The following is a 17,505-nucleotide window of genomic DNA, read 5'->3' as shown; positions in this document are numbered from 1 at the left end:
TATGGATGTTGTGTGAGTTTTCATCAAAGACATGGAAAGCACACATGTGTGGTCTTAGTTTAGGCCTGGTCGTGTTTTTTTTTTCTTTTTTAAATAACTGTGATCAGGATGAAGATGACAAATATTATATGTAATCATTGAAAACAAAAACTTTAAAAATCAGTTGGAATTTTTTTTTTAAATGCACCAACCTTTTTTATTTTTGTGAACAATGAAATATTATATAGCAAAGATTGCAAAACAAAAAAAAAAGAATAATAGCATGTAAAGGAATCAGTTTGTCTTTTCCAAAGCTTGAATCTGACCCTCTGCAATCTGATTGCAACATTTTAACTGCAAAATGACTACACATCAGTAAGTAATGTTATTATAATTTTTATCATTAGGGAATGGGAGGGCAAGTTGCTGCTTCTCCAAGAAGTTCTGGACGAGTGGTTAAAGGTGCAGTCTACTTGGCTGTACCTGGAGCCCATATTCAGCTCCCCAGACATCATGGTTCAGATGCCTGAAGAGGGACGCCGATTCACAACTGTTGATAAAACATGGAGAGACATCATGAAACAGGTTTCACTGGTGAGTGTTTTTGATCTAACACTATTGCCTTTGAAAAGCAAAAAAAAAAAAAAGACCTGTGTATTTGTACTTGTTCTGTGGTTTGAAATGCAAATATAGCTATAGCGCATCCAACTCAGGACATGTATTTATTACTAGACAGCATACACCTTAAAATTTCAAGTGTTCTACTGTAATCAGATTAAATTCAGTGCATTAACCTGAGCAGGTGGGTCAGCGTGCAGACACATAAACATAAACGCACACTGAGAGATTGTGAGAATATGTAGGAAAAGAACAATGTCAGCCAAATACACCGATACAGCCAAAGCAGAAGGGAGCATTCAGACAGAGGGAATGCGATAAGAGTGAATCAGTCCGAAGCGGATGGAGAACGAGGCAAAAACAACTGAGCGGGGATAGAAAGTGAGTGTTGCAAGAGCATCCTCAAAGAGTTTCCAAAGGGTAATTGGCGTCCTCAGTAGACCTGAAATGAGACACATCAATTTCAGGCAGTGTCCTCCGAAAGCCCAGCCTGACTGCACCATCAAATAGAAATTATGGATTTTGTCTGGAAGGGGCAGGGGTGTATGGAACCACAAAGAAAATGAGGTCACCGAGGGATGGGCAGCCTGCACACAAAGACGCTCATGTGTACACTCTAAGCTGCTTTGATATGTTACACTGTGTTATTGAGCATGCCAGCATAAATACTAAAGCAGTACAGTTTAAACTTAATTTTTTTCCTGTATAATGGAGCTCAGTTTCTAAAGGCTATATGTACTTTTTTCTTTTATTAAAGTAACATATGGCCAAAATGTTGTATCAATATAAGGATTAAAAATTTAATAGAAAATTCTGTAAATAGAAAGATTTGTTGGAGTGAGAGAAAAGGATAGATTATGAAGGCGTGATCAAAAAGTTTGGGGATTGGTTCATTAAAAATCAGAAATTTTACCTCAATAGATTTCAGTGTTTTTCTATTCAAGGTCATGTTTTCAAGACCATCCAGATTGCTTTCAGTGTGGTGGATATTTTTAGATATATTTAGAAATCCTGTTCTGACCACTTGGACTGTGCGTCTGGAATTTGGCTGTAGACCTTAAATTCGTCCAGAGAGCAGCCATCAACTTCAGTTTCAAATTTAGCCAGATTTTATTTAAAGGATCATTAGAGCTGGGCCTCCAGCTTCCACCGAGCAGTTTTCAACAGCTTTCAGTTACCGAGCCTGAGTGCGGTGTATCAGATTCAGTTCTGCACCGCGAAATCATACTCCAAAGTAAACCTATGCTCTAAATTGACCTTTCTGCAGTGTCCTGAAGCGTTATGTTGGAAGGAGAGCGTTCATCGTTGCGTTGTATCATGCCACACATACACCACAGTAAAACAATCTGCGCTCAACAACTTGACTTCTTGCCAGATTTGGTTCATTGTAAGTTTGTCAAACAAAAATCAAACTATTTGGAAGCAGTGGAAGAGATGTATCGCCAATATATAGAGTATGAGGTTGGGGAAAAAAATTGGTATGGCATAGTATTATAATATTTTGCATGGGGGATATTGTATATATATTAGTGCATTGAACCAAAGAGAAAGTAGTTCAGCGTGGCACCAGAAAATGATCTTAAACAGATCCCTAAAATTAAATTATTTAAAAAAAAAAATTTTTTTGATAGGGTTTTGATAGGGAATTCCTCTAACTTTTTATAAATGTGAATGTATAGCGCTACCAGTAATGACAAGGGGAAAAAGTGATGAGTGATGAGCTCAAAATCTGTAACTGTCCTCTGCTGCTGTAATACAACCCCAAATCCAGGCAAGCTGTGATGCTGTGTGTAATGTAAATAAAAAAAAAATGCAATGATTCAATGCAAATCTCATAAACACACATTTTTTTTCACAGTGCAAGACTGAAAACATAACAAATTTTGTCAGTCTAAACATTTGATATGTTTCTATCTCCTCTTGTGTATAAAATACGTATTTATTTCGAGTCATTGCGTTCTCGTTTATAATTTAACAGTGTCCCAACTTCATTGTAACTGGGGTCATAAATCATTTCAAACAAGAGTTCCCCGACAAAATTGTAATTATGGCCATAAAAATTATGTTTTTCTGCTTTTTGTTCTCAAATTTTGTTCATTGCTTAAAGCTCATTTTAATTCACCACCACACGAGGGCCAGTTACAGAAAAATACCTCCTTGGCATGATCTTGTACTGCATCAAAATCTGACAAACAGTACATCCCTTCTCTTTGTCAATAAGACTGATCAGTGATGCATGAAATTAGAATCATCTCAACTACATGCTATGACACGAGTGTGAGCAAAGTCAGATCCTCTGTCCACATCAGGACGTCTTTGCCCAGGTTGTTGTCATCACATCAGCCACTGGGAGTTGCTCAAGATCCACTCATCTTCTAGCACCTTACAGCATCACCATCTTCACTTAATTTTCCTGGTCTTTTTTTATTTTTTTTATTTGCTGCTTGTATTAGTGTGTCACTTACTTTACTATTGCATGCTCAGTTGAAAGTACAAACAGGGTAAATCAATTTAAAAGATTTATTTCTATGAACCTGCTTCCTTTTAACTATGCAGCGCACCACACCCAAGTTCCTTTGAGTGAGTGAAGAAGGAGAGAAACAGCTTACCTATGAGCACAAAGAGAAGACGACTGGCATAGTGTTTATTAATATAACCACATATATAGATATACCTCTAATAAACCTGAGAATGAGCTAGTAAACTAGCCAAAGACTAGTTCACACTCATATTGTGTAATAAAGGACAACACAATTTTTGTCCTGGATGTGTGTTATTTTTTTAAGACCTGCTATATCAGCTGGGAACACTTCCCACCCTTTGTGGGTGCATAGGAATCTACATTACCTCACAGTACCTCCATAAAGCAATATTAGCATTTCAACATAAAATATAAAAATAGACCTGTTATTACAATGTACTCCTAAAGAATGGACCAAAATCACAAATGTGAAGATTCATAGTTCATCAATCAGGAACACTTTGTCAGAATAATTACATGCTGACAGAAATGCAATCAAATGTGCCTTGTCTTTGCAATTGAGCTTGAACGTCTGATTTAGGCTTTCATTTCTCGGTTACTGTATTTTAAAATTGTATCTTTTGGCCTGATTTAAGAAAGGAAAAAACACGATCTAGAACAGTTTAAACCTCTCATTGTTTAAATGTTACTTTCACTATATTTGTAGGAAACAAAACCTTGGGAAAACTGCCTATACTTAGCACATTTTACAAAGTCAAGAGCAACCACGTGTTAAGGATGACTAAATCATTGCAAATCAGCATAAGGTGATACCGTGTCTGCACCATTTTTACCTTCAAGGTATAATCAGTAATCGTTTTGGCTTTTTCTTTCTTCTACATCCAACATTTGTTTGGCTTCCAGACGTCTCTGTGTCAAACCTTTGATCAAGTTATCCAGCCAGTATATATACTAGATAGCCTTGATGCTTCCTTGTTTTACCTGATAGATTTTTCATGTGCATTACTGTATGGAGCCCCTTACCAGATTTGTTTTCTTTTGGTGCCTGTTTCTTCTTGTACATGACCAGCAATCGGGAGAAATGCCTTGTTCTTCTCTTACTCCATGTTTATGAAATTTTGCACAATTTTGAAAAATTCACAATCTAAGGAGACACAAACACGGGTCATCTGACCAGGAATCAGACCGCGGGCATTGTGATTATGTGTTGTAACCATTAGACCAAATGTTCATCCATGTTTTTTCATGTTGACTCCACACTGGCTCTGCTCCTTCCTGTCTGTTATTTCATTCCTAGAAGATGATATCAGACTTCATTTCAGAACTGCCAAAATCTTCATGTGAGCGGGTTAGAGGTTCACTGTCCAACCTTGGAAATTAGACAGACTTTTTATTTAGACGCTTCCTGGGGGTGACAGCTCCAGAGGATATTGAATTAGTGTACAGATGAGATGATACGAGAGCTGAAATATTTCAAAGGTGCTAGACATGCCTCAGGTGAAATCTCTATTTCTCTCTCCCACCATAGATTTTTCTCTAGACTCTGTGTGACAGGTGGACCTCAGTGTGGAGCATAAAGTGGATTTTGTTAAAGGAAGAAATTGCAGTGTTTTAGTGTCACCTTCAGAGCAGCATTGACAACACTTATGCAAAGCAGAAACCTAAAAGGAATGTGAATTTCTCCTGAATGTTAATGTTTTATAAATAAATCAACTCACTCCGATCACTATTATTTAGTCATCGGAGTGGTCACTTTTGCATTTTTCTCACTTTTCCAACATGGTAACTTCATTCATTTGTAATTCTGGTATTTATGTTGTGCTTTAAGCTGTCCAGGGTGCACAGCCTGCCACTCAAAGCCAACTGGGCTAGACTTCAGGCTGTGTTTTACACTAATTTTCTGACATTTTTGGTTAATAGCTGTATACTCAACATTTCTGTTTCCAGGCTGCCACACTGTTGAGCCAGTTGTAAAATAGCACATTGTTCCTCACCAAATGCTGCCGTGCATGTTATTTGTCTCATTATCCCTCAGAATTTTGCTCTTCTGATGGATTTGAATTTGCTCTCTCTGTCAGTGGGTCTCAGTGCTGTGTATTGATATGAGCTGAGTCCTGAATTTGCATCCAGGATGTTTTCAAACTCTTATGTATAATTGTCAGTGCAGCCTCACCAACTTGGATGCAGGAAAGATGTGAAAAAGAAACAAGTGCTGATTCATCCAGGACTAGTATTATCACAGGACTCTGTATGGTATTTCCTTTTAACTAGAGCTTTATCAGACATTTATCTGACTATGACTAAGACTAGTGCTACTTCTCATTGAACTAAGTCATGGTGCTGTACAAAATTGTGACTATCTGGGAAGCTAATGTGATATAACGTTTGTATTCTAGTATTAATAGCTAACCCAGTGGAAAGCTTTATGTTACAAATAAGCCAACATAAAAAAAAACATTTTGGTAACACACCTGTGAAACTGAAGTGTGTAGTTGCCTGTTTACCACCCAAAAGAACATAAACTTAGAACTTAGAATAATCCATTTCAAACGTTTTGTACTAACTAGTTTTTTAAATGTGCTGAAGTGAGTTGACAATGAAGATCAAATTTCCCGCATTGACAGTGGACAAAGCATTAAAGGTGATTCTCTTCAATGCAGAACAAGCACGTGTTGGCTGTGATAGCCATCGACAAGATCCTGGAAAGACTGCAAATGTCCAATGAGTTTCTGGAAATGATCCTCAAAGGTCTTAATAACTACTTGGAGAAGAAACGTCTCTACTTTCCACGGTTCTTCTTCCTCTCAAACGAGGAGCTGCTGGAAATCCTCTCTGAGACCAAAGATCCTACAAGGTAAAGAACTATAAGTGTGCACACAGTTAGATTTATTTTTTATCATAACAACAGTAATAATAATTTTAATCAATTAGCTATGGATGTTATCGACAACCCTTAAAGAGAAAACCCCCCATCAAAACTAGCTTTGTACTAGAGATGGCACGATACCACTTTTTTATGTCCGATACCGATATCATAAATTTGGATATCTGCCGATACCGATATGAATCTGATATATAGTGTTTTTTAATCAATAAAACAGTTTTTTAAATATCTTGCTGCATTTTGTATAAGTTCATACTCAAGTTTAAATAAACAACAACACTAAAGCTATTCTGTTATACCTGTATGTAAAAAAAACACAACTGCACCCAAAATATTTCATAGTTCAGCAACACTGATCAATCTAATAAACTTAAACCTGCACCATCCTCCCTATTCTGGTATTTTAAAGAGTACTTAGGAGAAATATTAAGCAACCTAACTAATAGGGTTGCAAACTCCCAGCAAAAGAAAATAGGGAACCACCCCCCACCCTCCACCTCATGATGCTTAATCGATGTAATCAACTTTAATTTAATGCAGGGTGAAAAAAAAATGCACAGAAATAAATTATTTTTCAAGAATAATTAAATAGATTCAACATCTTTCTTCAACAGAATTGCAGACTGCACAGATGGTACCTTCCCAAAGGAAAAAGTACTATAGCTTACTAGGGTATATTAGACTTAATAGTCACTATATACAGTAATGGACTTCTATACATTTTACATCAGATTAAAACTTTGGGTGTAAGATTCAGATAATTATTAAATAATTAAAAGCTAGATATTTTAAATGAGAATAAGAAAGAAAAGTATGTCTTTGTGCCCCCTTTTCCCTGTTCATGCCCTATCGGTCCCCCTGGCTAAACTTTGCTAGATCCGCCCCTGCACAGTTACCAGCCATCAGCTGCGTAGAAAAAGATCCTCGAGTAGAAAGTAATATTAAATAAATTCTAACAACAGCTTATCAAGCTTAAACGTGCTGCTGTTGTTCAGCCGCTGGTTTCCTCTTTCTGGTGCAAAGTGGGCCAAAAACAAAGAAGAGAGACGGACTCGCGACAGAAAAGCCAATCAGCGGATCATTAAGCAGTTTCACGATTGAAGTAGCAGCAGGAGAGGGAGGGAGAGAGAAGAGGCAGTCGCTCCATATATCGGTTGTTAAGCTTAACATGGGAATGTTTTACAAACATTCAGAGATGAACTTACACACTTGCTTTACTTCTCTCTGGGATAACTTCCTCGAAGATGAAATGCTGGGAGCCTACAAATACACACAGCCGCTCTATCACGTGGTACATACTGCTCAGTTATAAGCAGAGTTACGCCATGTCGCAAGTTTTGTGAGGTGCTTTTTTGATATTTAATGGATCGATTACATTTTTTATTTCTCACCGATATCCGATCCAGTAATTTAGGTCCGTATCGGACCGATACCTATACGTAATATCGGATCGGTCCATCTCTACTTTGTACTACAATGTATAGTATATAAAAAGGTCTCAGAACATTTTCCAGTAAAAAGATTTGAAACTGAGATTTATGAAGTGAAAGAAGAAATGCAGAAAAGGAAATGGAAGACTATGATTGGGGGCTAGTTATAAATTAATCATAACAGCCCTTTGTTTTCTTGTGCTTACAGCAGCTACTTTACCTCCATAGTGGTTACCCAGAAATCCTCACTGATAACCAACACTTGTCTCATTTCACCCTGGGCGTTTAGTTAATAATAAATGTGATTTGAGGCAAGATGTTCAAGCCTCTTACTCTCCTCCTGTTATTTCTTTTTCTCATTTCATTTTCATTCTGCTCTCCCTCAATTCGCTCTCTGACTGCTGGGACTTAACAGTACATCTGTACAGATACACAGTCATCAGCTCTTCTGTAAAGAAGGGATTTCTGCAGCACTGATGTGGATGGTGGGTTTGTGTAGGCCACAGAGGGGTAATTAATGTTGGGGGAAATTTGCATTACTTGTCACTGAATGTAATGTCCTGAGAAAAATACATACTTTAAATTCAGGGACTGTTTAGCAAATACCACAGACAAATGTGGCATTTACAACATAGCAAACCACAGGACATGAAGCGTTAAATTAGGATGCTTGACTGAGAGTTATCTCTTTGAGGTTTTATAGGTCCAAGTGTATGAAAATTCTCCAACTAACTAAATTCAGTGATTTAATACTCAAAGAAGTCATAATCATACACTTGTGTACCTTTGGAAAGTAACCTGATACTATTAAGACCTAAAAAAAAATGCTTTTTTGCCTACCTATGGATAGAAAATCATGTAGCAGCTGGTGTCTTGTGGCAAACTGAAGAACACTGAAAGTATTGAGACTTGAGTGCATTTATCTTTTTTCATGTGTGCTCTCTTTTTCTTTTTAAGAATTTCCGTTTTTAAACTCTTCTGTAATTGACAAATCCAAGTTTTATTATTCAGTACAACAAATGAGAGCTCAGCCAGTATAAATGCAGACCAATAAATCACCCTCATTGCTGGGGACATAAGCATCAAATAAAACCCCCTTTGTACAATTTTGTTTCAATATTCTTTGAAATGATTCTGTTTGCAAAAGTTTGTATTAGTAGAAAATTACACTGTTCAAATAATAATCCATTTTTTTGTTGCTTTGAATCAGTTTGCTCAATTTCCTCCGATGAAAGCGGGAGAGAAGATTTATTACGTATGTCTTTTTGAATACAGCAAAATCAGAAGTTTTCAAACTCTCCACATGGGGAATTTCGCACATAACGATATTGAAATTGTCTGGGTGATATTGATCCAGACACACAGACAATTTACTGCTTGTCTCACTGACAGTGCAGTAAAAGAGGGGCATCAGCAGCTCGCAGACAAAGCTGTAGTTTTGTCTAAAGTGGATTCATTTCAATCCAAATTAAGCTTCACAAAGCTAACAGACAATTGTATATATGGCTGTGTGCAAGCTTGATACTGTGTGTTAAAGTGAGGGACAGTGTAAGTTTGCATATATTTTGGCCATTTGATCAGATTTACAGGCCTGTGGAACTTGAACTGTAACTTTGAGTGATTCGCTTTTCTTGCATTCCTTTCCACAAGGGTGCAGCCCCATCTGAAGAAGTGCTTTGAAGGCATTGCTAGTGTGTTGTTCACTGATGTGCTGGATATCACCCACATGAAGAGCAGTGAGGGTGAAATGGTGCAGCTCCTGGATGTTATTTCCACCTCCAAAGCCAGGGGACAGGTGGAGAAATGGCTTTTAGAACTGGAGAGTGGCATGACTGCCTCCCTGCATAAGGTGTTGTGTGGATTTTTATTGAACTATTTTTAAAGATTAATTAATTTATGGCATAGAGAAACGTTTGAAAACAACATATTTCATACCTCAGATGCTGTTTTTAGATTGCTTTATAAAAGTAGTAGGATTGAGAATTTGCTCTTATGTGTTATTTCTGTTTCCAGCCACAGTTGACCGCGTATGTTCCAGGTTGCACCAAAGCCTAAGGGTGCAGCCAAACCATCATGATACACAGTTGTTTGAGTGATTTGCTGCTATTGTGGTCAATTGCAGGTAATAGGGGAGGCTATCGAGGCATACCCCAATGAGCTGAGGATAAACTGGGTGCGTGCTTGGCCAGGCCAGACTGTATTGTGTGTTTCACAAGTCTACTGGACGAAGCATATCCACAAAGCTATCAAAACAGGACAGAAGGTAATCAGCTCAATATATATCTATTTTTATATATATATGTCATATACAGTATATCCTGAATATGGGCTAAAAAGTTGATTGTTAACAATATCACCAGATTGCTGTTGTAACCAGCTGCTGGATGGAAACATCTCACAGAATAAATATTTTTTTTAATATCCGTCAGAAATTCTTTACAATTTATTTCACAGGATTAAGGACATAGCCAGCCAATTAGAGCACTAAGAAAAATGCAATCTCTTGATTGTGGACTTTTTTTTTTTTATTAGTAATTTCAAAGATTGAACTTGATGCTGTTATCTTTCTTTCGTGATGAACTCTGTCTTCCTCTTCTTTCTGTTTAATGACGTTTCTCCCTTAGGCTCTTGATGCTTACCTGGAGCAAAACAACAAACAGATTGATGACATTGTGGGTCTTGTGCGTGGAAAACTGTCCAAGCAGAACCGGGTCACCCTCGGAGCCCTTGTCGTGCTGGATGTCCACGCCAGGGATGTGTTAGCCACACTGGTGCAAAAGGGGATAAGTGATGAGAACGACTTTGAGTGGCTTAGCCAACTGCGCTATTACTGGGTGGTATGTGAAAGGAGTGATTGGGGATACTGGGCATTCATGGCAACTCATAATACCATTGCAGTCATTTACTTCAGACTCTGGATCACACGCTTTGCAGGAAAACCATCTCCAAACCAAGATGATCAATGCTGGTTTGCCATATGGCTACGAATACCTGGGCAACACTCCACGTCTGGTCATTACACCACTCACAGACCGCTGCTACCGGTAAAGCTACTGCAGTAACATACTCAACAGTTAACTACACTGTTAGTTAGTCTCCTGTCTTATTACTTTTAACACAAAGATACATTTTTTAGACTTTTCCTATCATCTTAAGGTGATATAATGTTACAGGTATAACAAGAACCAAACAAGGCTTTCACTTTCACTTTCAGTTTTTGTTACCCTTCAGCTATGCAGAGAAGGGTGAGGGAAATTCAGTGTAGAGGCTACATAGTGTAAACATTTGCATCTGGAAAGCCAAGAGCGAGTTGTCTGTCTAGGATACGCTACACATAGCTCAATGCTTACTAGTAAAAGAAAAAGTACTTTAAACAGGAAAGGGTCCAAGAGGACCAAGAAGTTGCTGCAGTTTAATTTTTTTGTAGTGAAGTTTCTTGCAAATTATTACAGCCTTATTCTCCCTGACAGGAAGAACGTTAAAGAGTATTTGACATTAATGTTAAAGGTTCTGTGCTGTAAGTCCACAGGTGAAGCAAAGTTTTTCAGAAAGCTTGTTGCTGTCGTCTGTGGCAGTGTCCAAAACAGTTGGAAAAAGAGTTCATATTGTTGCAGTAATGTTAAAATACCATAAAAGCTGTGCACACTCCTTCAAAACATAAATGGTGATCAATCAATGATTTTGGAAAATAAATATACATACACATATAGAAAGTGTGATGTACCTCACTGAAACTTTAATCTCTAGATTTCAGATTAAAAAGCTTGTAAGCCATCAAACATTCAAAGTTATATTTTCATTTACCTGAGAACAATAAATTCATTTTACTTACTGGTCATTTTTCCTTTTTCAGCACGCTGTTTGGAGCACTCCACCTTCATCTGGGAGGTGCTCCTGAAGGCCCAGCTGGCACAGGAAAAACAGAGACAACCAAAGACTTGGCCAAAGCTGTGGCCAAGCAATGTGTGGTCTTCAACTGCTCTGATGGTCTGGACTACATTGCTTTGGGCAAATTCTTCAAAGTGAGTAAATTGTGTTAATGTGAGTCAGTCCCAGCAGACATAGGCTACAGAGTTTTAGACGTAAGTGAAACGTGGCACTCGAAAAGATGTTTTACTTCACATAGCTCATCAAAGGAACATATTCATACATGCTGTTTCCGTCTTCTTTGGATGGAAGTGCGGCAGAACACACACATCTACCTTGGAATGTCCCACTGGTGTAACTATTAGCACTTCAAAGATGTAGATAATAGAAGAAGACACAGGGGTAAGGTTTCATTCTTACAGTGTTTCCCCTTCCCCACATGGCACACAGCCCTTTAAATGTCAGCCTCTTCACAGCCTGTTCTGAAAAATAAAATGTGGCACAGTGGTGCATTTGTTTGTGGTATACAAATATATGAAGACTGCGCCCGCCATAATTTTCTGATGTAAATATTGTGAATATTTATCCTTATAACAATAGCACCACACTAATAGGCCAGCAAGGCCGCCTCAGTGACCCACAGCGCCTCTGCGGCGGATCAGTGTCATGTAATTAGAAATGATCAGAATAATATAACTCCTTACACACATTTTTTTCCACGCTGATCCAAAAAATAGTTTGGATAAGAAGTAATGCTTATTTATTTAAGTGTGTGTGTGTGTGTGTGTGTGTGTGTGTGTGTGTGTGTGTGTGTGTGTGTGTGTGTGTGTGTGTGTGTGTGTGTGTGTGTGTGCGCGCGATCAGGGCCTCTTGTCCTGTGGAGCTTGGGCCTGCTTTGATGAGTTTAACCGCATTGACTTGGAGGTGCTCTCTGTGGTGGCGCAACAGATTCTCACAATACAGAGAGGTTTGTGTTTGTGCCTTTCTCTCCCTTTGATCTTTAAGAAAGTTGGTAGCACACCTGAAACAAATTTGACATAATCTCAGCAGTGAAAAAGCAGGCTTTTCTACAAAGCACACTAACACTGGCGATGCCCAGAATTTCTCCCAGAAAAAAATTAAATGTTAGTAGGTTTTGGTTAATTAACAGATGTTAAGATGCTTGTTTTAACAGTCGTACATAAACATAGAGCTTTTCGTTGTTTCCTATTATGTCAGATTTTGGACCAAATAAAATTCCCTTGAACTTGTCTGGCCTACGCAGGATTTGTTTTAAACCATGGGAGTATTTTTTATTTTTTTATTTTTTTTACACAGATGCTATAACTTTAAGTTGGATAATCTGTAATGTTATTAGCCTGCTGTTGCCATTAACCATTTCACACACATAAAACCAGCTAAACAAACCTAAAATTCTAAAGAACCAAATTATAACTTTTACCTGTTTTACCTTTTACCATTTATTTATTACACATTAGAGTATACAGCATAGTCTATCTAAATAAACTGGTTTCTCTCTCTTTTTTGTCAACTACTGTACGTGCAGAGATGCAACTAAGGCCAACAGAGCTGTGCTGTTCTGTTCGTGCCCAAAAGCTACTGTTATAGCATACTGCTATCCCTATCTGTTTCCAAGTTGTCCTCCCCCGTTGCCCCCACTGGCACCTTAGTGCCAGTCGAAGTCAGTATTGTTAACTTTTATTACTGGAATCGTGCTAAGTTGACAGATTATTGAGTTTCTTAGCCTGCTGCCGCAAATGTTAGTACCGGTATATCAATTCATGTTTATATGTGCCACTTATGGAAATGTGCTGTTAGGAAATTCCCTAAATCAGCAATTGGATTGAATCAAAAATCCATTTGTAGCTGACTATATTGTTTCTAACTGCACTCGTGCCCCCAGGAATTGCTGCCCACACCGAGATGTTGATGTTTGAAGGGACTGAGCTTAAACTGGATCCCTCTTGCGCTGTGTTCATCACTATGAATCCTGGCTATGCTGGACGGTCTGAGCTACCAGACAACCTTAAGGTACAGTATCAGTTCTTGTCACTGTTCCTGTTTTAATTGTTCAAAATCTGATTCTTTTTTTTCTGGTAATTTAGGAAATGGTGCTGTCTTCTAAAATTAGCTCAAATTAGATTCGATTGTTTTATGTTTCTCTCTTCTACTACTTCAGCTCAGAATCTTTTGAGCCTTAAATCATGTTTTCATTTAGTACATCTTTAACTAATTTTTTTGGTTTCATACCAGGCTCTGTTCAGGACTGTCGCCATGATGGTACCAGACTACGCAATGATTGCAGAGATTGTCCTCTACTCATGTGGTTTTGTTAGTGCGCGACCCTTGTCAGTGAAAATAGTGGCTACTTATCGACTCTGCTCTGAGCAGCTCTCCTCACAGCACCACTATGACTATGGTATGAGAGCTGTCAAGTCTGTGCTAACTGCTGCTGGAAACCTTAAGGTACGTGAAAACAGATTCACGCTCATATGAAGGGAGACTGTGTTCTTAATTAGAGGGGCAGGGGAGGGATCACCGATCCGGGACGAGCTTCGAGCAGCAGAGAGCAAAATGGTTTGAATGTAAGCAGGCAACGTTAGCTCTGTTCCTCAAGCTCACTTCTGTGTGCTTTTTATTAGGAGCAGCACACATGTTCAGTGTGTGTATCCTCAAAACTGCCCTATTCTCAAGGCAACAGTGTTTAGGGGACATCTGTTAATTGAGCTCCAAAAAATAACCAGATTTCACTGTCAGCTGTTAAACTGCTAGACTGCAGTGGTTGAACTAAAGGACCCAAAAGTAAGGAAAGCATAATTGGGGTGTGCAACATTTCTCAGCTCTTGCTCAGTCTTTCCTGATAAAAGTGGTGCTGAGCAACTTAAAAGGCAACCACTCACATAGCTGAGTGTAAGGAATTGCTTCACCCTAAAAGAGATTTACTTACATTTTTAATGCACCAGAAGTAAGTTTTAAGTCAGGTTGGGTTATAAGTTGGTGTTTCTGGGGTATTATTTTTTAATCTATTTTTCCCCAGGAGCAATCTTTTAAACACAAGAGTCTGAGGACTGGCTCATATCGGTGCATTTCAGAAAAACAACATGACAAACTGTTTTGCAGAGTACTGTAATTTGTGAAAGAGAGGGATGTGAGTCATAGTGACCTTATGCATACTGAGAATTTTATCATCGGGTTCTGTACAAGCATAGCAGAAAAATTAAGCCTGTCTTTTAAAATTTAGGTTTTTTTGTTTTGTTTTTTCATATGGAAATGTGTTTTGTGAGTTCCCTAGCAACAGCTGCTGATTTCTATTTTTGGCAAATATGGCAAATATTGTTTTTCTATGCATTACATATCTTCATCCTTTTCCACTGTTGTGGTGTTTAGCTCTTTACATTTATGCTCAGAATGGTGCCTTGTCTGATTCTCTTCTCTTCACCTCAGAGTTGTTTGTTTTACCACAGCTCACCTTTCCAGAGGAGAATGAAGACACCCTGTTGCTGAGATCCATTATTGATGTCAATCTGCCCAAATTCCTGGACCACGATCTGCAGCTATTTGAGGTGTGTGGAGCTCTGCTCGACTTGATAAATGGAGTCGTTCACATCAACTGATGTCAGCTCAAGTTAATTCCAGTCAGTTCATTTGAACCCATGATGCACAAGGACAATTTAAGCACCAGTCAGAACATCTGACTGGGTTATACATGTGTTTGCATGAGTGAACGAATATTTATGTGTCTATCATTTGTCCTCAGTCCAAACATCAAAGTCAATGTGTGTTGCCGTTGTATGTTGTGGTTAGTATGTAAGGATCTGTACAGGGAGTGCAGAATTATTAGGCAAATTGTATTTTTGAGGAATAATTTTATTATTGAACAACAACCATGTTCTCAATGAACCCAAAAACTCATTAATATCAAAGCTGAATGTTTTTGGAAGTAGTTTTTAGTTTGTTTTTAGTTTTAGCTATTTTAGGGGGATATCTGTGTGTGCAGCTGACTATTACTGTGCATAATTATTAGGCAACTTAACAAAAAACAAATATATACCCATTTCAATTATTTATTTTTACCAGTAACATCTCCACATTCACAAATAGACATTTCTGACATTCAAAAACAAAACAAAAACAAATCAGCGACCAATATAGCCACCTTTCTTTGCAAGGACACTCAAAAGCCTGCCATCCATGGATTCTGTCCGTGTTTTGATCTGTTCACCATCAACATTGCGTGCAGCAGCAACCACAGCCTCCCAGACACTGTTCAGAGAGGTGTACTGTTTTCCCTCCTTGTAAATCTCACATTTGATGATGGACCACAGGTTCTCAATGGGGTTCAGATCAGGTGAACAAGGAGGCCATGTCATTAGTTTTTCTTCTTTTATACCCTTTCTTGCCAGCCACGCTGTGGAGTACTTGGACGCGTGTGATGGAGCATTGTCCTGCATGAAAATCATGTTTTTCTTGAAGGATGCAGACTTCTTCCTGTACCACTGCTTGAAGAAGGTGTCTTCCAGAAACTGGCAGTAGGACTGGGAGTTGAGCTTGACTCCATCCTCAACCCGAAAAGGCCCCATAAGCTCATCTTTGATGATACCAGCCCAAACCAGTACTCCACCTCCACCTTGCTGGCGTCTGAGTCGGACTGGAGCTCTCTGCCCCCCTCTCACGGACAATAACCATATCCAACTTCTTAATAGCAATGAACTGGTCTGCATTGGTGCATCATATCTTTATTCTCTTCTCCCTCCTGCCCCCCCCCCCCCCCTCTTTCTTAAATAGATAACTATCATATCTGATATCATATCTCACAGTACAATAATATTGAATGGGTTGCATTGTTGTATTTTGTCATGTTTCTCAGGTCTTTGTCTGAATTTCTACGAACATTATTGCTAAGGATTGTCTTATTGCATTGGAGTCACACTGGGTTAAATATGTACACTTGGGTTTTAAGGGGTATTTATTATTTTCTTCTTTTTTTTTGGGTTGTATGGAAGCCCCAAACGCAATTTCATTGTTCTTGACAATGACAATAAATAAATAAATACTAAATACTAAAAATACTAAAAAAAAAAAATCCAGCCACGGGCCCATCCATCTGGCCCATCAAGACTCACTCTCATTTCATCAGTCCATAAAACCTTAGAAAAACCAGTCTTGAGATATTTCTTGGCCCAGTCTTGACACTTCAGCTTGTGTGTCTTGTTCAGTGGTGGTCGTCTTTCAGCCTTTCTTACCTTGGCCATGTCCCTGAGTATTGCACACCTTGTGCTTTTGGGCACTCCAGTGATGTTGCAGCTCTGAAATATGGCCAAACTGGTGGCAAGTGGCATCTTGGCAGCTGCACGCTTGACTTTTCTCAGTTCATGGGCAGTTATTTTGCGCCTTGGTTTTTCCACACGCTTCTTGCGACCCTGTTGACTATTTTGAATGAAACGCTTGATTGTTCGATGATCACGCTTCAGAAGCTTTGCAATTTTGAGACTGCTGCATCCCTCTGCAAGATATCTCACTATTTTTGACTTTTCTGTGCCCGTCAAGTCCTTCTTTTGACCCATTTTGCCAAAGGAAAGGAAGTTGCCTAATAATTATGCACACCTGATATAGGGTGTTGATGTCATTAGACCACACCCCTTCTCATTACAGAGATGCACATCACCTAATATGCTTAATTGGTAGTAGGCTTTCGAGCCTACACAGCTTGGAGTAAGACAACATGCATGAAGAGGATGATGTGGACAAAATACTCATTTGCCTAATAATTCTGCACTCCCTGTATATACAGTATGTTCCATCATTCCACTCCAGTATTCTCTACCAATTCTCATTTTTCATATCAGGGTATCACCTCTGACCTCTTTCCGGGAGTCAAACTCCCAAAACGTGACTACAATGTTCTACTGGAGGCCATTGAGGATAACTGCCGGCAAATGAACCTTCAAGTCACAGAATTCTTTGCTGAGAAAATCCTGCAAATCTTTGAGATGATGATAGTGAGACATGGCTTCATGTTAGTGGGTGAACCGTTTGGTGGAAAGACCAGTGCTTACCGTGTGCTGGCAGCTGCCCTTCATGACGTTTTTAAGAAGGTGAGATGTTGTTTTAAATCTAAAAATCTAACCAGTGGATTGTAAAATAGAAAGTCCCAGCTCTATTTGCACTCTATTGACACTTGGACTTAACGGGGTGGTTTGAGTGGTTGAATAAGAGTCATGATAATGACAACAACAGCATAAGTG

General features: G+C 38.7%; 1 protein-coding gene across 1 annotated transcript in view; it reads left to right on the top strand.

Moving 5' to 3' along the window:
• Window positions 1-17,505, top strand: part of dnah7 (dynein, axonemal, heavy chain 7) — a 76,464-nt gene that overhangs the window by 11,284 nt on the left and 47,675 nt on the right. The window contains exons 19-30 of the mRNA XM_026144785.2: window positions 387-573; window positions 5,740-5,933; window positions 9,044-9,242; window positions 9,516-9,656; window positions 10,018-10,230; window positions 10,328-10,437; window positions 11,247-11,415; window positions 12,125-12,227; window positions 13,164-13,291; window positions 13,514-13,726; window positions 14,725-14,823; window positions 17,107-17,355. Of these exons, the coding sequence (XP_026000570.2) occupies window positions 387-573; window positions 5,740-5,933; window positions 9,044-9,242; window positions 9,516-9,656; window positions 10,018-10,230; window positions 10,328-10,437; window positions 11,247-11,415; window positions 12,125-12,227; window positions 13,164-13,291; window positions 13,514-13,726; window positions 14,725-14,823; window positions 17,107-17,355 (2,005 nt within the window). The remainder of the gene's footprint in view (window positions 1-386; window positions 574-5,739; window positions 5,934-9,043; window positions 9,243-9,515; window positions 9,657-10,017; window positions 10,231-10,327; window positions 10,438-11,246; window positions 11,416-12,124; window positions 12,228-13,163; window positions 13,292-13,513; window positions 13,727-14,724; window positions 14,824-17,106; window positions 17,356-17,505) is intronic.

The sequence above is a fragment of the Astatotilapia calliptera genome, chromosome 16, assembly GCF_964374335.1.
Source record: "Astatotilapia calliptera chromosome 16, fAstCal68.1, whole genome shotgun sequence".
Taxonomy (NCBI): domain Eukaryota; kingdom Metazoa; phylum Chordata; class Actinopteri; order Cichliformes; family Cichlidae; genus Astatotilapia; species Astatotilapia calliptera.
Note: the sequence above shows the minus strand (reverse complement) of the source record. Positions and strands in the feature narration are given on the sequence as shown.